General features: G+C 44.4%; 1 protein-coding gene across 2 annotated transcripts; it reads left to right on the top strand.

Annotated features, from left to right (window-relative positions):
- Positions 1-298: 298 nt before the first annotated feature.
- SARS1 (seryl-tRNA synthetase 1) lies at positions 299-20301 on the top strand. 2 transcript variants are annotated; one of them, XM_069479047.1, is made up of 12 exons: positions 299-546; positions 8506-8576; positions 11262-11342; positions 12301-12459; positions 13465-13608; positions 14732-14887; positions 17052-17273; positions 17833-17962; positions 18245-18402; positions 18658-18729; positions 19106-19235; positions 19910-20301. In XM_069479047.1, the coding sequence occupies exons 1-12, from the start codon at positions 411-413 to the stop codon at positions 20065-20067; spliced, it is 1617 nt and encodes a 538-aa protein (XP_069335148.1). In that variant the 5' UTR covers positions 299-410; the 3' UTR covers positions 20068-20301. The 2 variants fall into 2 exon arrangements, with proteins under 2 accessions (XP_069335148.1, XP_069335149.1); XM_069479048.1 differs by lacking the exon at positions 18658-18729 and having other exon boundaries at positions 324-546.
- The last annotated feature ends 1196 nt before the right edge of the window (positions 20302-21497 follow it).

Raw genomic sequence — 21497 nt, 5'->3', positions numbered from 1 at the left:
AACTTGAAGTTCAGCACCTCCCCCCACCCTCCACCCTCATCCTTTCCTGGACATTGGTGGGTAGGGCTGAAAATTCCAAACCTCTAATCCTGCTAATAGCTAATCACTTGGTCTTTCTGGTGCCTGGCCCCACCCTGAGGCTATCTAGGGCCTCCACCCTACAGATGAAGATAGAGCCCCAGATAAGGTAGAAGCCCAAGACCACCCACTCCACCCTCCTCTCCCTCCGCGGCCCCGCCTCCAACACAGCCGCTTCCGGTCGAGAGGGGGCGCTAGCGCGCTCCCGCCGCGCCTGCGCAGGGAGGGCAGGTCAGCGCGCCGGCGCAGTGCGTTAGTCACAGGCTGGGTGTTGCAGTTCGGTCCTCGTTTTCCTGAGGTTTGGCCCAGCCAAAAGTCCAGCAGAAAACAACATGGTGCTGGATCTGGATTTGTTTAGGGTGGATAAAGGAGGGGACCCAGCTCTCATCCGAGAGGCACAAGAGAAGCGCTTCAAGGACCCGGGACTGGTGGACCAGCTGGTGAAGGCAGACAGCGAGTGGCGACGATGTAAGTACCGGGACGCACGGGTTATCCCCCGATCCTAAACCAACTTCATCTCTCGAATCCGGTCGCTGCTCCTGAGGCCACAGATTCCACCCTTCGTCAGACGCCCCCTCCCAGGGTGCAGTGGCTCCAAGGCTCTACCTATCCCCCAAAACACAGCCTGGGAAGCGGGATCGTCCCACTTTATCTTCCACCCCAGCGGCGCAGGGTCCCTTACGCGCGTGCTCAGTGCGGAGCGCAGCTTATTTGCGCATGCGCATCGAGAGCTGTCAAGTCTTCCTGCCTCTTGAGTAACCAGGAGAAAGCCGGGGCCGGAGGTTTGGGAGGCCCCTTAACACTTACCTTTGGTGGCCCCCAGTCTTTCTCATCTTCGGCAAGGCCGGGGTGGTTTCCCTCTGTTTTGAGAGGATTAAAGGCTTCTGCCCGAGACTGAGTCACAATGGGTTCACTCCATCCTTATCGGAAGCATTTGGGGACGTTGGAGGCCACTCCTGGCTAAAAGCAATGATCCCAGAGCTTTTAGGAAGACTATCCCCCTGACCTGTGAGCATACCTTTAAGCATCAGAAAAGTCTTTTCCGTGCTAGATCGGACTTGAGAGAGGGGTGTGGTGAGGCAAGAAATAGCTTGTAATTATTGAGGCTGTTTAATTTTGGTTTGTGGAAGTTTTCCTTAAACGACATTGGCAGAGTTGGGCTAGAACCTGGAACTGTTTCGAGCATCTTTCATGAAGCTATATAAAACCATAGAACAATCTGCCTGTCAATCTCTGCCTAGATTAACTGGAGTGGTCACTGGTTGGGCAAATGCTACCAAGCACATGTGATTCATTTTGTCTGATGCAATAGGTCTGCAACCAGCCGAGAGCCAGATTTATGACAGCATACTGCAAAGGCAACCGCTATCCAAGAGTGTGATGGATTTCTCTCAGGAAAATTGATTTTCCTACGTTTATAAGGGCCTTGGGTGCCAAAAGAATATTTGTTTAGCTTGATTTGTCTGCTGATTCTGTACACCTGAGGCACTCTAATGGGATAGTTTGTTTGATTGTGAGATTCTACACTTGAATCTGAAGTTTTGAGTTGCAGTGGAATTGAATTTTGCCATATTTTTTGTCTAAGATAAAACTAGACTGAGCACGATTATACTGACTCTAAAGTCAGGAATATCAGGTTTTTGTGTCAGTCCAACCATTGGCCAGCTGCTAAATGACTTTGAAGGTGTCAGTTAGTCTCTTGTGTATAGTGTACACATCTGTGGGAAGTTTTGTCCTTATGTGACAAGTAGATGTATGGTGAGTTCTTCAGTGACAAAGATTGAATTTCTATTTATCTGTATATCCCAGCACCTAGGATATACATATATGTATATGAGATATACATATACACATATGTACTTACAATCTTGATACCTAGCACACTGCACCCTGGTTCTTAGTAACGGCTTAATAAAGGTTTGTTGGCTGCATGAATATCTTCTGTGTTCGGGGCACTTTACACTCTTTATGAAAGGCAGTTTATGTAGTTTATTTTCAATGTATGTATTAGTTTGATTTTTCTCTACTTGACAACCCTTTCTAATACTCTCTTTGCATCCAAAGGGTGTTCATGATTTTCCCCTAGTCCCTGGCTGCCCAATTGACCTTGAACAGATCTTGCATCAAGGTTCTTTTGCATCTTGAACTTCAGATCAGAGGTTAGGATTCTTCCATCATTGGCCGCAACAAGGAACCAGAGCCACATTAAGAACTCAGATCATGCTGCCTGACTGAGGACGCAGCAAGCTTCACCAAGCCCTCCATTACAACTACACCTATTTGTCCTCCTGTAGACTTCCAAGGTGCCACTAAGGTTCCATGGAAAAAACAGGATTCTAATATAACTTGGAGTCATCATACCACATTGGAGTTTACCACAACTGTTCTGACTCCCGAGATTTGAACTGTGATTTCTTCTTTTTTATTCATGAGGCCACACTTGGGCGTATTTGCCTTGTGGCTCTACTCCCAAAGCAACTATGTATCTTGAAATCTGCTGCCAACTACAGGAATTCTATCCTCCATAAAAAGTACTGTCCTGAGTGAAATTTATTTTTACTATCAATTGAAGTTATTTTCTCTTAACACTTACTGTAGGTGCCTTAAGCCAAGTTCTTTTTTTTTTTTTTTTTGAGACAGAGTCTTGCTCTGTTGCCCGGGCTAGAGTGAGTGCCATGGCGTCAGCCTAGCTCACAGCAACCTCAAACTCCTGGGCTCAAGCAATCCTTCTGCCTCAGCCTCCCAAGTAGCTGGGGCTACAGGCATGTGCCACCATGCCCGGCTCATTTTTTCTATATATATTTTTAGTTGTCCATATAATTTCTTTCTATTTTTAGTAGAGACGGGGTCTCGCTCTTGCTCAGGCTGGTCTCGAACTCCTGACCTCCAGCGATCCACCCGCCTTGGCCTCCCAGAGTGCTAGGATTACAGGCGTGAGCCACCACGCCCGGCCAAGCCAAGTTCTTAATCATTGTTTGCCCCAGCAATTGGAATAGCTTTCTAACTGTTTTCAGTTTCACTCTAGTCTTACTCAGGGGGAGGCCATACCCAGGGCATGTGATTTTTTTAGAATGCAAATCTCATCATTTCGCTTGCTGGCCTAAGTTTTGCAGTAGCACTCATACCTTAGAGCACCACTGTCTGATGCTCCTCAACTTATGACGGAGTTACATCCTGATAAACCCATGATAAGTTGAAAATAGCTAAGTCAAAAATGCATTTAGAGCCAGGCAAGGTGGCACATGCCTGTAATCCCAGCGATTTGGGAGACTGAGGCAGGAGGATCACTTGCACCCAGGAATTTGAGTCCAGCTTGGGTGACCATAGTAAGATCCTGTCTCTTAAAAAATTAGCCAGATGTGGTGGTGTGCAGTGGTAATCCCAGCTACTCAGGAGGCTGAGGCAGGAGGATCGCTTGAACCCAAGAGTTCACAGTTACAGTGAGCTATGAAATCCAAATTTCTTTCCTTTTTTTTTTTTTTTTTTTTTTGAGACAGAATCTCACTCTGTTGCCCTGAGTGGAGTGCTGTGGCATCAGCCTAACTCACAGCTCAAGTGATCCTCCTGCCTCAGCCTCCCGAGTATGTGGGACTATAGGCATGTGCCACGACCCCTAGCTAATTTTTCTATTTTCAGTAGAGATGGGGTCTCACTCTTGCTCAGAGCTGGTCTCCAACCCCTGAGCTCAGTTGATCCTCCCACCTCAGCTTCCCCGAGTGCTAGGATTACAGGCGTGAGCTACCGTGCCCAGCCTAAAATCCAAATTTCTTAACACAATTTAGAAAGCCCCTTCTCCATGCCTTCCTAGCCTCATCTTCTACCACTGCTACATCTGGCCTCCCACTCTTTGTTCTAGTCTTGTCATGCTACTCACTCGTTCACACTTCCATGACTGTTGATTCTTCCTGGCATACTCTTTTTTTTTTTTTTTTTTTTTTTTGAGACAAAGTCTCGCTTTGTTGCCCGGGCTAGAGTGAGTGCCATGGCATCACCCTAGCTCACAGCAACCTCAAACACCTGGGCTTAAGCGATCCTACTGCCTCAGCCTCCCGAGTAGCTGGGACTACAGGCATGCGCCACCATGCCCGGCTAATTTTTTCTATATATATTTTAGTTGGCCAGATAATTTCTTTCTATTTTTAGTAGAGACGGGGGTCTCGCTCTTGCTCAGGCTGGTCTCGAACTCTGGAGCTCAAACGATCCACCTGCCTCGGCCTCCCAGAGTGCTAGGATTACAGGCGTGAGCCACCGCGCCCGGCCGCTGGCATATTCTTATATGTGCCTTTTTTTTTTTTTCCCCCAGTTGTTCCCAAAGTCATCAAAAGACATATTTTTTTTTTTTTTTTTTGAGACAGAGTCTTGCTCTGTTGCCTGGGCTAGTGCCATGGCATCAGCCTAGCTCACAGCAACCTCAAACTGCTGGACTCAAGCAATCCTCCCGCCTCAGCCTCCTGAGTAGCTGGGACTACAGGTGTAAGCCACCGTGCCTGGCCCATGTATGCATTCTTATACATATCTTTTGGTAGAAATAAAAACTCATTTCTGTTGGTATGTACCCAGGAGTGAAATTGCTGGACCATAGGGTAGGCACATGTTTAGATTTAGTAGATAATGCCAAATACTTTTCAAAGTGGTTGCCATGATCAGTATTCCTACCAGCAACATCTAAGAGTTCCACTTGCTTGGGATTCTTGCCAATACTTGTCATTAACAGCCCTTTTAGTTTTAGCCATTCTGGTAGATATATATTGGTGTCTCATTGTGGTTTTAATTTGCATTTTCCTGATGACTAAAGATATTGAGCACCTTTTGATAAGTTTGATGACATGTGGCTAGCCTGTTTTGAAAAGCACCTGTTTAAGCCTTTTGACCAAATTTATTTGATTATCTTTTTTTAGTGATGTGTAGGAATTTTTTTTTTTTTTTTTTTTTTTTTGAGACAGAGTCTCACTCTGTTGCCCGGGCTAGAGTGAGTGCCGTGGCGTCAGCCTAGCTCACAGCAACCTCAAACTCCTGGGCTTAAGCGATCCTACCACCTCAGCCTCCCGAGTAGCTGGGACTACAGGCATGCGCCACCATGCCCGGCTAATTTTTTCTATATATATTTTTAGTTGTCCATATAATTTCTTTCTATTTTTAGTAGAGACGGGGGTCTCACTCTTGCTCAGGCTGGTCTCGAACTCCTGACCTTGAGCGATCCACCCGCCTCGGCCTCCCAGAGTGCTAGGATTACAGGCGTGAGCCACCGCGCCCGGCCAGGAATTCTTTATATATTTTGGAAAGAAGCATACCAATTAATAACGCATACTACGGATCTCTTCTCCCAGTCTGTGACTTGCCTTTTCACTCTTTCAGTCTTTTAATGAATATAATTTCCTAATTTTAATGAAGTCTGATTTATTGAGTTTTGTGATTTGTGCTTCTAGTGTTCTGTTTAGGAAATACAGAATTTAAACCTGCAAGTGAAATGATTAGATTTGTATATCCTAAGTTTCAGAAGAGATTTTCCAGTTTTTTCCCTAGAAGTTTTATTGCTTTACCTTTCACATTTATTTATTTCTTTTTATTTTATTTATTTATTTATTTTGAGACAGAGTCTTGCTTTGTTGCCTGGGCTAGAGTGAGTGCTGTGGCATCAGCCTAGCTACAGCGACCTCAAACTCCTGGGCTCAAGCAATCCTACTGCCTCAGCCTCCCAAGTAGCTGGGACTACAGGCATGTGCCACCATGCCCGGCTAGTTTTTTTTTTCTATATATATTTTAGTTGGCCAGATAATTTCTTTCTATTTTTAGTAGAGACGGGGTCTCGCTCTTGCTCAGGCTGGTCTCAAACTCCTGACCTTGAGCGATCCACCCGCCTGGGCCTCCCAGAGTGCTAGGATTACAGGCGTGAGCCACCGCGCCCGCCTTACCTTTCACATTTAAATACATGATATATCTCACATTAATCTTGGTGTATTGTGTGAGATAGGGATCAAAGGTTTTATTTTCATGTGGAGAGTCAATTTCTCATAATAAGAACAGCAAACTGAGAATAGAAGGGAACTCCCTTAATCTGATAGTAGGCATTTACCAAAAATCCCCATAGCTAACATTTTTCTTAATGATGAAATATTGAATGCTTTCCCCCTGAGGTTAGGAACAAGACAAGGATGTCCATTATCACCACTTCTAATCAACATCATGCTGGAGGTTCCAGACTGTATGATATAAGGCAAGAAACAGAAATAAAAGATTGGAATGGAAGAAATAAAACTGTCATTATTTACAGATCACTTCATAGTGTGTGTAGTATCTGAACTATTAAAATTAAATACAGGGTGTCCCAAAAGTGTCTATACAAAGGAAAAATTTTGTAATGAATATTTTGTAAATAAAGGTATATTTAGCTAAATTTCCTATTTTCTTTATGTATGGTGACTTTTGGGACACCCTGTAACTTTAGCAAGATCACTGGATACAATATACAGAATCAAAAGTATTTCTCGGCCGGGCGTGGTGGCTCACGCCTGTAATCCTAGCACTCTGGGAGGCCGAGGCGGGTGGATCGCTCAAGGTCAGGAGTTCGAGACCAGCCTGAGCAAGAGCCAGACCCCGTCTCTACTAAAAATAGAAAGAAATTATCTGGCCAACTAAAATATATATAGAAAAAATTAGCTGGGCATGGTGGCGCATGCCTGTAGTCCTAGCTACTCGGGAGGCTGAGGCAGTAGGATCGCTTGAGCCCAGGAGTTTGAGGTTGCTGTGAGCTAGGCTGACGCCATGGCACTCACTCTAGCCCGGGCAACAAAGTGAGACTCTGTCTCAAAAAAAAAAAAAAAAAAAAAAAAAAAAGTATTTCTCTATACAAATAACAATGAAAAAGCCTCATATACCTAGAAGTCTATCTAATAAATAACATTCAAGACTCTTACACTGCTGAGCGTGGTGGCATGGCACCTGTAATCCCAGCTACTTGGGAGACTGAGGTGGGAGGATTGCTTGAGCCTAGGAAGTTTGAGGCCAGCCGGGGTAATGTAGTGAGACCCTGTTTCTAAAGAAATAAAATAAAATAAAAAATGATAAAGAGTTTTTTTGTTTTTATTTTTTGGCAACACTGTTTTGAAGACAGCAAAGATATTTTTTTTAAAAAGGACTTCTACACTGAAAACTACAAAACACCGTTGCTGAGAGAAATGAAAGATAATGAAGGGATGGATATGCTATATTCATTGACTGAAACTTTCAGCATTGTTATAATGTTGGGTTTTGTGTTATTTTCTTTTATATTCCCAAACCCTAGCATGGTGCCTTGCAAATAGGAAGGACTAAATAAAATACAGTTTTTTAAAACTTTATTTCAAAATAGTTACAGATTCACAGGAAGTTGCAAAAATAGTAGAGAGGTCCTGTGTACACTTCACCCAGTTTACCCCAATGGTAACAGCTGACATAATTATAGTACAACATTAAAACCAAGCAAGTGACATTGCTACAATCCACAAACCTTACTCAGATATCACCAGCTTTACATACACTTGTGTGTGCGTGTGTATTTCTGTGTAATCTTATCATGTGTGTAGATTTGTGTAACCACCACCACACTTAACGTACAGAACTGTTTCATCACCACAAAGGTCCTTCTTGCTATCTGTCCCTTGTAGTCCCTTCCCGTTGTCTTCCGTCTAACCCCTGGCAACCACTAATCTGTTCTCCATCTCTATCTCTATAGTTTTGTCAATGTGAATAAGTGAACGAGAAGATAGTCATATCATTTTGTACTAAAGTTTAGTTAAAGAGATATCAAAGGGGGAAGCTTATTGGCAAAGCCTGAGGGTACCTGTTAATATGTCTAGGTGCTATCTCATTTCTAGTCATCAATTTTACCTCTCAAAAGCTTGATTTTTACCATATTGCCCCTAAACTAAATTATTCTCAAGGCTGCCAGATGAGCATTCTATGAGAGCAAAGGGATAACATTAACCATTTCTAGCATAGAGATGTAGCAACCAAGTTCATGGGAATAGAAACATGATTGCCTCTTTCCAGATTCATGTGCAACAGCATGTAGTTTCCTTAAATGAGTTTTAAGATAATTGGGCAGGTTTCAGTTACTTGAGTATCTTCCAAGTTTCTCAGATGTGTTACTGTACAGTAGTGTCGTACAGTAGAGTCATACAGGCTATGATACTTTTAAATTTCAATCTCAGAATGGCCTTTTCCTTGTCACCAAATGCTGGGGATACACTACTGTAGTCACCAATATATGCCAACCAAATTTGGGGCTGTAAAGCTCTAAGACTTCACCATTTTATGAGGCAGATCCTTCAGTCCTGTCTGCATTTTGTCCTTCAGCTGAGATCAGTACTAAGGAACCATGATCAGGAGAAGGGAGTATCTTCCATGCGTATTTCTTTGGTATATTCTTGGGTTTTTTTTTTTTCTTAGGCAGATTTCGGGCAGACAACTTGAACAAGCTGAAGAACCTATGCAGCAAGACAATCGGAGAGAAAATGAAGGTAAGAAAACTCAGTAACAAACAGCCTTGAGGGCTTGAGCAAAGGTATTTGATCGTGTTCTTAGTTAATAGTCACAGAAGTTATAACTCAATGTCTAATTCTATGAGATGTTGAGTTTCTTACGAAAGGGGGAAACATTATATTAAAAAGAAAAGGAGGGAGGGAACTAAGAGGCACTTTCATTGACTTCAGGGTGAGTCTGTCTTCTGTGCTCAGATGAGATTCTTGCCACACAAGTCATTTGTTGTCTATTCTGTTCTTATACTAGGAATAGAAATGCCACCAGTTATACTTTCCAGGCTCAACCTGTGCTACCAGAAAGGTTTTCTTGTGGCGGACTTCAGATTTTTCTTCCCGAGATAGTCGTGCTTCGTAATGAAAAGACCATAGATATGGAGTCCAAATCTTGCCTTGTCCTATTAGTTATGTGACTTTTAGACAAGTTAACTTCTGAGCTTCAGTTTTCTCATCTGTAAAATGGCAATGCTAACACTCACCCATAGAATGGAATTGTTAGAACGAAATTGTTTTTAAATGTAGAAAACTTGGCACAGTGTCTAGAACACGTATTGTTCAACGCTTGTGAGTTACAGTGGATGGCAAGTAGTTACTGGCCTTCATCCAAAAACTCCTTCCTATGCCTGAAAAAAATACTAAATTTCAGCTTTTGCTTTGGTATCCAATATGGTTCATGTTTTTAACCTTTCTTCAAAAATACCCATTTAGCCCCTTAATCACATTTTAAAAAAGCATATTAAATGCACTTTACAATCTAGATTATTTTTAAGTTGTAAACCTCAAAACTAAATCAAAAAAATCACAACACTTTGGAACCTGAACCAATAAAGAGCATAAGAAAAAGATTACCTTGGGATTCGAGCACCTTACACTTAACCTCACTATGGTCTGCATCCTTCTCTTTGACAATATTTGATATGTAACCCTTTCAGCTGTGGAAACTGATACAATCATAGTTTCTTCCTGTGGGACTCATAGTTTCTTCCTAATCAATTGCATGTCAGGGGCCCCATAATTGTGTTAATTTCTATGTAAATGCCTGCCTGGGTATTCTTTGGGGGCATATATACTGATAATGCCAGCCAGGTACTTTTTGTGACAAGAAGGTGGGAGTGAGTGTTTTCATTTACAATAGCATTCTTAGATCTGACTTTGCTGCTAGCCATGCAGGGAATGTTCGTGCATCCTGTCCGTTGGAGTGGTAGGAATAGTGCTTTAGTTTGTGTTCCAGTACTTTCATAGACATCTCATTTTGGTTTTGATCCTCATTGCAAACCTGGATTGTAGATAGAATATTTGTCAGCCCTATTTAAAGGGCAAGGGAATAGGCTTAGGAAATTAAGGAGCTTGCTTAAAATCACACCCTAAGTTAGTTGCAGAGGCAGACTTTGAACTCAGAACTTGAATTTGCTGCCTAATGGACTGTCAATAGCAAGGGAGCCTCATGGCTATTTTGCTAGCACTTGTTCACCCTGCCTATACTGCCATTGCAAAAATCTTGAGGTTTAGGCCATTTTTTTCCTAGCTCAGTAGTCTCTGCTTATTCTATCAAGACTCATTCTGATATTTTCAGATTTTTCCTGCTTTTTAAGATGATTTTGCTCTGAGTCACTGAAGTGTGTGAGTGGGGTTATGGGTTAGAATCCTCTTTGGTGTATGAGAAAGTGTAATTAACCTAAAGGATTTCCACACTTTACCTTTAGAATTTAGTCCCTTCTTGCAACTCAGCTTTGTGCAGTAGGATATGAGGTTGCATAAACATCGTTGCCTACTGTTGTATGAGCATAAAAAAATCTTCAGGGCATTGGACACGATTTCTACACTTCATTTTGTTATACTTGCAAAGCAGGTGCTTAATTTTCTCAAATTATTTTTATACAGGTTTTGCTAAGGTCTTAAGTATCTTGTTAAAATGGCCTTTGACTCATTTTCTTTTCGTTTTTTTAATTTAAAAATAATTTGACTTTTTTTTGGAAACATACTTTGAGAGAATTTGACATTTAAAATTGGTCTCAAAATTGCCTGGTTCTGTGCAAGAACAAGAAATGATGATTTGGCAGAATATCATGAAGGGGGGTGAGAAGAGAAACCAGAGAGAAAGAAACCTAGTCCTGGTTCCACCCCGGCCATTTTGTCAAATTGCATTGATTGTTCTAAACTTAGTTCTAGATTCTGACTTTTTGTTTTGTTTTCCTTGACTGTCCGATATTCCATCATTCCATCCATTTCCCCCCCTTAGTCTTAGTGCTGGGATTGTTCTTAGCAGGCAGAAAGGATTCACACCCAGGCGTGAGCCTCCACGCTTGCTCCTGAGCACCACACTCACTGCCTCTCCTGCGGTTTATGATTCATGAACATTTCAAATACATTCTCTTTTGATTCTTATGATGTTCCGTGTCCAGGGAAAGACAGTCTTCTTGTGTTCTTGATGATGTTAACTCTGACCTCGACAGGTTAATTGATTTTTCCAGGAGCAAAAAGCTTGAAACTTTGACTTCAGGCTTCGAATTTACTAGTTTTTCTCCTACCTGTTGCATCTTTTACAGAAAGTTATGTGGAAAGCCCTGTGAGTAGTTTATATGATATATTAATTTGGTGTGTAATTCATTAACCAGCGCCAGAGATTTTCTTTTATTTAATCATGTTGGGGTTTTTTTCTTCCTGCAGAAAAAAGAGCCAGTGGGAGATGATGAATCCATTCCAGAGAATGTGTTAAATTTTGATGACCTCACTGCAGACACTTTAGCTGTAAGTTATCATCCTTTTCTTTCTAAGTCGGCACCTCTGTTCTTTTGTCTTAGCTTTGTTCCTAGACAGCGAGTGCGGACGCTCTGCTCCATGCTGCATGGTGGCATCCTTGAATTTTTGCCACTGGGAAATGTCCCCACCTACTCTTGTTGTGTTCTATACTTGAGCATTTATCACACAGCAGAGATGGAGACAGATGGAGTAGGAAAATCAAGGGCAGGAAGAATAGAAAAAAGAATGGAACTGTGTTTGGTTTATATAACTCCATTTTCTACACTTTATTTCACAAAGTCAAAGTACTTTTCAACTTACTGTAATACAGTAAAAATTCACTACACTGGGCTTAAAGTAGTAATTTTTGAGTGTTTTAGTCACTGAGCTCTATTTGAAACCCTTAACACATAGCAAGAGTATAAACCAAAGAAACAAAGTTGCTGTGCCTGAAGGGCTAGGTTGGCAGACTATTCTGCCTAACCCTACCTACTAAGCGTTCCCCCAAAGGCAATCAGAGCACAGTTTGAAACTTCTGCAATAAGGAATACAAAATAAGCTTAAGACAAGGTCTCTTACTCCTGAGAAACTTATAATCTTCCTTGAGAACCATTAACTGTAGTGCATGATAGAATGCAAAATTGGTTCAATCAGGAAAATCAGAAAGTGCAAATAAAAGGGAAAGTTCTCTTAAGAGAGCCACAGTATTAAAACTCCTGAGATGTTTGGGAACAATAGGAGTGGCAAGAATTTATCCACCTCTGCCTTAGGCAACCCCAGAGAAAAATGCCAATGGATTTGTAGAGAAAGACTCTGTATCTCCCGGTGTGAAATAAATCTCAGTTTTTAAAATGCTGCCACAAGGGTTGTCATCATAGCACAACGGGGTTAGGGCAACAGAATCTTACTCCTACGCTGTCCTTGATTCACCGTGTCCTGCTTGTGGGCCTGGCCTGTTTATCTACAGAAACTGAGCGTCTCACAAATCAAAAAAGTCCGACTCCTCATTGATGAAGCCATTCTGAAGTGTGATGCTGAGCGGATAAAGCTGGAAGCAGAGCGATTTGAGAACCTCCGAGAGATCGGCAACCTTCTGCACCCCTCTGTGCCCATCAGTAACGATGAGGTAGGTGGCTGCACTGATGAGGTAGGTGGGAAGCCGCGGCAGGAAGCCGCCTTACGACGTCGTGGCTGTCCCTGTGGGGGTGGGGTGGGAGGAGACCTGTGGAACACTGGCACTCCGTGTCAGAAGCAGGCTCTTTGTATGTTCCCCCTGCCCACCAATTGAGAATTGCAGGAGTCAGATCCTTGCCTGATTGGGAAGTAGCAGAGACAGCAGGTAGGAGGAGACTCCTGGCACAGAAATCTCTTCTAAATAGAGCTGCTGTCCTCCGCTGCGTGTTGCCCGTGGTAGCAGCAGTCTTGTGGGAGGGATCTGTTAAATCAACCTAACCCCCTCACCCACACCCCGCTGAGAAGCTGCAGGTTGAAGGGAAATCTGCATGACAAAAGTTTCCTGCTGAGCTGGAGCTTCCCCAGCACAAAGCTGCTCTGAGCCCAGCCTTTGTTCCCTGACACCCCAGCCGTGGCAGGGCCCATCTGTGCCTCTTTCATTCATTCCCTGGTGAACGTTAAACTCACTGCCGGCTGGGGTGTGCAGGAGGCCACCGAGCACAGATCGTGAGCAGACTTGGGAGGTCAGGGCCCTGAGCCCGCCCTCGTGTGGCCCTGGGACCAATAGGAGCCTGGAAAAAAAAAAAATCTACATTCTCCTCTGCACCCCAGGCGATGCTGGTTGTCTGGGGGGGGTGGGGGGGTTGTCCTTGTGCAGGATTTGAGGAGACATTTAAAAGGGTAAAAACAAAAAAACCAAAAAAACCCTGAGAGAATACTATAGATCACTTGGAAAATCTTGATTTCCCAGTTTCATTGCTAGAGTTGTTTCTAGGACTTTGTAAATTATTATTTCTCTGTTGAGTAGCAAATTCTCTTCTCTAGTCACTGTACACAATGACCAAAACCTAGAGAATGAGTTAAGCGATGGTGTCACAAAGCTAGGTTGTTCTTGGAATGGGGTTTGGAAAGATGGAGATTATAGAATCATGTATCTTTCTGGGTCTTGTTTCCTTAGGATGCAGACAACAAAGTGGAGAGAATTTGGGGCGACTGTACGGTCAGGAAGAAGTACTCTCACGTGGACCTGGTGGTCATGGTAGATGGCTTTGAAGGCGAAAAGGGAGCCGTGGTGGCTGGGAGTCGAGGGTACTTCCTGAAGGTAAGAGTTGGAAACCAGTGGGGATGGGATTATCAAGAAGGAACTAAAACTTTTTTTTTTGTAGAAAAACATAATCTACTTAAAGAGGCCTATAGCTCCACCATTTGTACTCGCCTTTCTGCAAATGTACTGGCAATTAGATGCAATTCTCTTTCCAAAGCCAGAGAGGGCTTATCAGGATTCCATAGAACAAAAGCCACTAAATGATCCTCCATAATGAAGATATGTTTTGCTGACTGAATCAGAACAGTCTCTGCCTCTAAGGAGCTCAGTATAATTGGACAGTCAGACAAGTAACAAAGAATCAAAACCCGCTGTGATAAGTGCTGTGGTATGAGTAGGCCCAGAGGGGTTTGAAAACAGGTAGGTGGAGGCAGTAAACCCAGATTAGCTGGGGCAGAGGGCAGATGAATTCACGGAAGCCATCCAGAGAATATGGTAAAATCATTTTGGAAATACTGCACATGAATACATATATGTAAGTATATTCTACATATACAAATGAGTCCAGTGTTTTAAGAATTAGCACAAGAAGGCCAGGTGTGGTGGCTCATGCCTGTAATCCCAGCACTTTAGGAGGTTGAGGTAGGAGGATCACTTGAGGCCAAGAGTTCAAGACCAACCTAGGCAACATAGCAAGCCCCCTTCTCTGTAAAAAATAAAATAAAAAATTAGCCAGGCATGGTTGAGTGTGCCTGTAGTCATAGGTACTTGGGAGGCTGATGCAGGAGGATCACTTGAGGCCGGGAGTTGGAGACTGCAGTGAGCTATAATCATGCCACTGCTCTCCAGCATGGGGGACAGAGTAAGACCCTGTCTCTTAAAAAAAAAAAAAGAACTAAAGAACTAGCACAAGAAAACTCTCCCACGTACTCTGGGTAAATAATCCTTTTCCCTTGCTTCGGTATCTTAATGAGAAGTCTCTTAACAGTGTGCCTGTATGACAAGCTGGGCTTTGGTGTGAATCTCGAGTCAGTTGCTGCAGTCCATGGTTTTGTTGGCCTCCTGTGTGCCCCTGGGTAATTCTGTTCTCTTGCCCCAGTTGCCTCTGAGTGTCAGTTCTAGCAGGTGAACATGATGGTGACAGGGCCAATCACACAGTACTGTGTCTCTGCTCCTTTAGGGCGTCCTGGTATTCCTGGAACAGGCACTCATCCAGTATGCCCTTCGCACCTTGGGAAGTCGGGGCTACACTCCCATTTATACTCCCTTTTTCATGAGGAAGGAGGTCATGCAGGAGGTGGCACAGCTCAGCCAGTTTGATGAAGAACTTTATAAGGTGAGTAGCCAGGGCACGTGGCAGAATGACTTCTCGAGTTATGTAGCCTAAACTTCAATGATACAGAGCAGCACTTTCCAACTTTCTGCAATGATGGAAATGTTCTAAATTGTGACTCCTGAGCACTTAAATGTGGCTAATGTAAATGAGGAAGCAAATTTTTAATTTTAATTAAAGTAACAGCCACATGTGGCTAGTGGCTACCATATTGGACAGTGCAGATACAGAGCCTCTTTTATCATTGCCTAGGTGATCTTTATGATACATCTAAATGAAGCATACTTTAACACCATGAGCTTAGAAAAGAAGCCCATTTATTGGGTCCTTGGACAAAAGGAAAGTATAGAAGTGGCACTGATCTCTCAGTGCCCTTCCCACGTCCTCCCACTCCTGACCCCAGACTGGAAGTTTCTGCAGATCGAGGCATCTTGCCTTGGGATGGATGTGGCTTCCAGTTTGTGACTTCGTCTCAACCATGGACCATTTCAAGGAGAGCCAGAGGATTCAAGTCAAGGTTCAGAATGTCATTCTGATCAACTGGCTCTAACACCAGTGGTAGCACCCCAGTCTGTGTCCAGCACTCAGAATTTCTAGAGTGTCTCTGCTAGCAGCTGTCCATCGCAGCAGAGTCTGCTTCTCACTTGTCCCTCTCCTTCAAGACTCCTCTGTCAGAAGTGGGGGCTTTGTTCTTACTGGCTTACTTCCTCTCCAGACCTATGTGGAGGAAGAGTTAGACAGCTGCTGTTGGGCTCATCTGATTGATTTATGCAGGGAGATAAGTTTAATATTTAGAAATGTCTTTCCGCTGGTCCTTTTGATGAGGTTGAAGTTACGTTTTCATTCAAGATGCACTGGGAAACAAAATGCTCTCTCTAAACCCTGAGCATTAGTGTAGCCTCGGCATCCTCCTTCTTTCTTTCCTTTCTTTTAATGAGGGGAGGAGTGTGTTCATGTATCAGCTAAAACCTGTTTTACCTTTTCTCTTTTTTTCCAATTTCAACCCCCGAAGTTGGATAATCACCAACAGAACTTTAGAAATATCCACTGCAGGTAATGCTAGGGAGAAACTGATGTGGAATATTACAAGAAATATTAGCAGCCAGTGTTCCCTGCTCCATCTCTTATCCAGATGCTTTTTGGATCTACAAGTAGGAAGAATCCCAGGTTTCCATAGTGCGGAATTTTGGCTGGTACTTCTTCCCTGATCTAAACCTCAGTTTATTCATTCTCTAGAGCAGTACTGTCCAATAGAACTTTCTGCAGTGATGGAAACGTTCTATATCTGCATGATCCAGGATGGCAGTCACTGGCTACATGGGACTGTTGAGCATTCAAAATATGGCTAGTGCAACTGAGGCACTAAATTTTAATTTAATTTAATAGCCATCTGTGGCCAGCACCAGTGCCTATCAGGCTGCACAGCTGTGGAGATTTTCTGTGTTGTATGTGAATGGCCCCACAGGGGAAATGTCTTGCTGTCAGGCAGCAGGGTAGCCTTCCAGGCCTCCAAACACGGGCCTAGAGAAAGTTTTCTCCTCTACATCTTTTGTTTGTTTGTTTGTTTGTTAAAATAATGCCACATCATAGAGAATTTAGAAATGACAAGGGGATATTATCTACTTTCCCATTGCCCTAAAACAATTGTCATTTTTAAATAATCTCTTTGAGACTTTTTTCTTACCTATGTCATTTTCACATAATTATAATCACAATGTACATAGATCGCCTTTTGACTTAACATTATGTCAAAAGCATTTTTCTGTATTATCACATGGTTTTCATAGTCACTTTTAATGGTTGCATAATATCACATGGACTGGACATAGGACAGTCAGCTCTTCCACTGTTGAGTATTTAGGGGGCTTCCTTTCTTGCTGTCAATAAATAAATAACTTTGACACTAAACAGACAATAAACCTTGTAAGTGTTTTCCTTATTAGATAAGTGAAAAATACTCCCCTTAATTTGCATTCCCTTGATCTCTATCAGGGACCCATTTTGGACTGACCCATTACCTCTTTGTCTTTTTAGCATTCCCTCCCCACTCCCAGGCGGGGATTTAAGAATATTCTTCCTGCCCTGTCCCTCGTATCTTTCCTGTGGTTTCTTGTTCTAGCCAAGGTCCTCCCTCCCTCTTAACTGGCACAGGTCCCTCTTCCCACAGGTGATTGGCAAAGGCAGTGAAAAGTCGGATGACAACTCCTACGACGAGAAATACCTGATTGCCACCTCAGAGCAGCCCATTGCTGCCCTACACCGGGACGAGTGGCTCCGGCCAGAGGACCTGCCCATCAAATATGCTGGCCTGTCCACCTGCTTCCGCCAGGAGGTGGGCTCGCATGGCCGTGACACCCGTGGCATCTTTCGAGTCCATCAGTTTGAGAAGGTGAGTAGCAGGTCAGGGTAAGGAGAGGAACCTTCTGTCTGTCCAGGGTGGTCAGAGGAGAGACAGGATCTATGTTGCTTGGGCGCATCCTGGCCCCCACTTTTCCTCTCATTGCTCCTTCTGTGTTTCTGGGGAAGAGCCTGGGAAGCACGTGGCGGAGCATGGAGTACGGACTGTGGACCTAGACAGCCTGAAAACAAATGCCTACTGCACCCTTACCAGCTGTATGACACTGGACAAGCTGTGTAACCTCTTTGTGCTCAGTTTCTGCCTCTGAAAAAGGAGGACAATAATAATAGTACCTACCTCACCAGGCCTACTGTGAGGATTATCCCAGTTACCACGTGCAGAGCACCCAGAGCAGTGGCTGGCATGCGTATATGGCGAGCTGTCTGTGTAAGCGTCTGTTCTTGTTGCAGTCTAGTCCCTGTTGCTGGAGGCCCAGCTTTGCTGCCTCTCTATGGTGTAGGAATCGGTCTTCATTGCAAAGACGTCTCCCACTTCAGTCCTTTATTCACCCTATACCATTGTCACCATCTCCTTGGGTCGCCCTCTGCAGATTGAACAGTTTGTGTACGCATCGCCCCATGACAACAAGTCGTGGGAGATGTTTGAAGAGATGATCACCACCGCAGAGGAGTTCTACCAGTCTTTGGGGATCCCTTACCACATTGTGAATATTGTCTCAGGTATGGGACCCGTCATCTTCTCAGCTTCCCTCTCCTGCGTCCCACAGACACCACCCTCACCAGCTGAGCTGCCACACTAAGAGATAGCTCACAATGCAGCTCCTTACCCATAATAATTAAAATATCACACTCTCCTCACTTGGAAGTGTTTGGTGATAAGAGTCTCTGGGTGCAGTTTCATTTCTGGGGATAGGACATGAATTAAAGAATTCTTCAGGCTCACTAAAGGTTAGCCTTCTGAAATACCATCCCTCCATGAATTCTAGGGGTTTTTCCTTACAGGTTCTTTGAATCATGCTGCCAGTAAGAAGCTCGACCTGGAGGCCTGGTTTCCGGGCTCGGGAGCCTTCCGTGAGTTAGTCTCCTGTTCTAATTGCACGGATTACCAGGCTCGCCGGCTCCGCATCCGATACGGGCAGACCAAGAAGATGATGGACAAGGTAGACAGCCCCCAGGGAGGTGGGAAGCAGGGCTTCAGCACAGAACACATCCGCCCTATTTCTCAGCCGTGGGGGAACATGAGTTCCCAGCATCATGGGAAAATCTGAGCTTCTCAATCTGCACCAAAAAGGGAACCTAAAAATGACCTCTGCTGAGTCAGGACTGAATTCTTCTAAATAGAAACCTAAATCTAGCTCTATTCTGCAAGGTAATTCTACCTTTTCTCTTTTTGGCTTTGTTTTTCTTAACTCCAGAAAAAGAATAATCTCCATTTATCTACACAGAACAAGTTGAAGGCAATGTCTTCCCTCTTCTCACCCAAGAAGGTCTGGGTTGTAAGCTTATCTCTTCAAACCCAATCTTCAGGCCCTAATCTTTTCCAAGTCAGGGGCTCAGAAGGGGTTAAAAGGAGAGGCCACAGTAGTAGTTTCTTCCTTCCTTCAAAGGGCCCAACTCCTCAGAATACTGGGACCTTCCCCTTGTCATTCAGGGAAGCATGAGGAATCCATCTGGAGTTGTCTACTAAGCAATAAATACCAAACAGATTCAAGATGAGAAAAAAGTTGATAATGGGTAGAACCCATCATTTTGATTTGTTTAGTTGGAGTTGGGGGAGTTCTGGTTGAGTGGATGGTTTCTGGTCATCAGTGAGACCAGCCGAGAGTTGAGTTTAACTTTCCCTGTGGGACACTCTCTTCCCAGGTGGAGTTTGTCCACATGCTGAACGCTACAATGTGCGCCACTACTCGTACCATCTGCGCCATCCTGGAGAACTACCAGACAGAGAAGGGCATCATGGTGCCTGAGAAATTGAAGGAGTTCATGCCACCAGGTAAAACTCCCAGCTCAGCCCATTTCCCCCTCTTCTTTTCTGTCTTCACACTCTTCTGATTCGCAGGCCCTCTTCAGGATGTACCAAGTTTTCTTGTTAAGACAGTCCCGGGCCAGGTGTGGTGGCTCATGGCTGTAATCCTAGCACTCTGGGAGGCCGAGGTGGGAGGATCGCTAGAGGTCAGGAGTTCGAGACCAGCCTGAGCAAGAGCGAGACCCCATCTCTACTAAAAAAATAGAAAGAAATTAGCTGGACAACTAAAATATATATATAAAAAAATTAGCCGGGCATGGTGGCACATGCCTATAGTCCCAGCTACTCGAAAGGCTAAGCCAGTAGGATTGCTTGAGCCCAGGAGTTTGAGGTTGCTGTGTGCTAGGCTGATGCCACGGCACTCTAGCCAGGGCAACAGAGTGAGACTCTGTCTCAAAAAAAAAAAAAAAAAAGACAACAGTCCCTTGAAACTCTGTCTACCCTCTAATGCTGGGCAATGCGGGGGTCTGGCTGAGGAGGTAGCCTGTGCAGGTATGGTATTTAAATGCTGCTTAAGTTCATACTAGGGAAGAAAAGTATAAATGAAACCAGTGCCTATTAAGCGGACCCCTTTGTTCAAAGAGATCATTGTCCCGCTTTCTGAGAAACAATGGGTCATTTGGTTGGCTCTTCCCTCCCAGGACTCCAAGAACTGATCCCCTTTGTGAAGCCTGCACCCATTGACCAGGAGCCATCAAAGAAGCAGAAGAAGCAACACGAGGGCAGCAAAAAGAAAGTAGCAGCAAGAGATGTCACCCTGGAAAACCGGCTGCAGAATATGGAGGTCACTGATGCCTGAACATTCCTGCCTCCCAGTTTGCCAGGCTTCCCCTTCTGTCTGCTGGGATCTCAGAGCCTGCCCAGGAGCAGGGAAGCCAAGCACCCACTCATCGCCCTGCTCCCGTCTGACTGCATGGCTAGAAGGGCAACAGTCTGCCATGTACAGCACACATGTTCCTGTCTCTTCTCATGGGCATAGGAGCTAATCACCGATGACTGATGAAACCATGTAATAAAGCATCTCTGGGGAGGGCCTAGGACTCTTCCTCAGTCTTCTTCCCAGGGCCTGAGCCCTGTCTCTGACAGTTCTTCCTGAGACCCTACTCACTCCAAATAAGGCTGCTCCCTCTGTTGGCAAGTCAGCCAGCCTTTGGGCAAGTAGGCGAAGGCACGGGTAGATTCTGTAAAGGCTTCAGGGGAAAGCGAAAACCTGGAGTCTTAGACACACAAGCTTGCAGGGCAAGGGCCAGGACCCTCCTTTATAATTTTGCTTCTGCTTAAAAGCATTGAGGTAATTGACTAGTGTAGAGAGCAGAGTTGATGTAAAAGCCTCTTAGGCACTTCTTTTCCCTAGGAAGGGCTCCGTGGAAAGGGAGAGAAGCTGTATTTAATTGAGAAGAGCCCCTGGATTCAAGAGCGTGGGTCAGGGTCTCATTAACAGTGGCTTCTCTCTTTACAGCAACCCCAGATGGGGAGACCCGCTGCATAGCAGCTTGTTGCTGCAACTCCAAAGGCTTGAGACAGCCAGCTTGGCACAGGGAGGGGAAGGATGTTTTAATCCTTTCTCTGGAGCTCCCACTGTTGCCCTAATAGCCAGTTCTCCCTTTCTCTGGGGAGGGTGATATTTAGGCTCTTTATTTACATGCTGCCTTTCATCTGCAATCTACAAACCCTTTACTTTAATAACACCTTGTGTTAGTTTAGTGCTTCTCTCCTAGGAGGTTAAAATGGAGGATCTCTTTTATCTTTGTGACAGTCCCAGAAGGTAGGGTGGGGACATGATTATACCCATTCCATCCTATGGAAGACAGAGGTACAGGTGGGTAAGGGAGGTGAGACAACAGGGCCAGGTAAAGGTTGGGAGTCCTGCCTCCTCAGCAATGCTTTATGTTTGTTGTGTTTCTTCGGGAGGTTGAGAGTTGGAATCTGAATTGGTCTGTCACTGGGAGCCTTTATCTCACCTCATCTTCCTGAGTCCCTAAGCAGTGACTCCCTGGGCCTGCCGGAGCTTGGCACCAAGGAAAGAGGCCATGTGCTCAGTTTTTCACTGGGGGCTTCCGGAAACCCTGTCAAAACGGGGGCTCCTGAAAGGGTGACCACAGTGGCTCTCTTGCCTTGCCTGGCTAGGCCAGCTGGGGTCCCACAGATAGGCTCAAGCAGCCTATTACCCTCAGCTTTGAGATAACAAAATCAGGGTGAGAGGACAAAAGAGCAAGCTGCTCACATTTG

This window comes from Eulemur rufifrons, chromosome 8, assembly GCF_041146395.1.
Source record: "Eulemur rufifrons isolate Redbay chromosome 8, OSU_ERuf_1, whole genome shotgun sequence".
Taxonomy (NCBI): Eukaryota; Metazoa; Chordata; class Mammalia; order Primates; family Lemuridae; genus Eulemur; species Eulemur rufifrons.
The sequence above is the reverse complement of the archived record's forward strand: the minus strand, read 5'-3'. Positions and strand labels throughout refer to the sequence as shown.

Excerpts from the sequence above, each read along its gene's own strand:
- SARS1 (XM_069479047.1), top strand. The coding sequence starts at position 411 with ATGGTGCTGGATCTGGATTTGTTTAGGGTGGATAAAGGAGGGGACCCA. Across the intron at positions 11,343-12,300 it reads TCACTGCAGACACTTTAGCT|AAACTGAGCGTCTCACAAAT; the intron begins GTAAGTTATCAT and ends GTTTATCTACAG. Across the intron at positions 17,274-17,832 it reads GAGTCCATCAGTTTGAGAAG|ATTGAACAGTTTGTGTACGC; the intron begins GTGAGTAGCAGG and ends CGCCCTCTGCAG.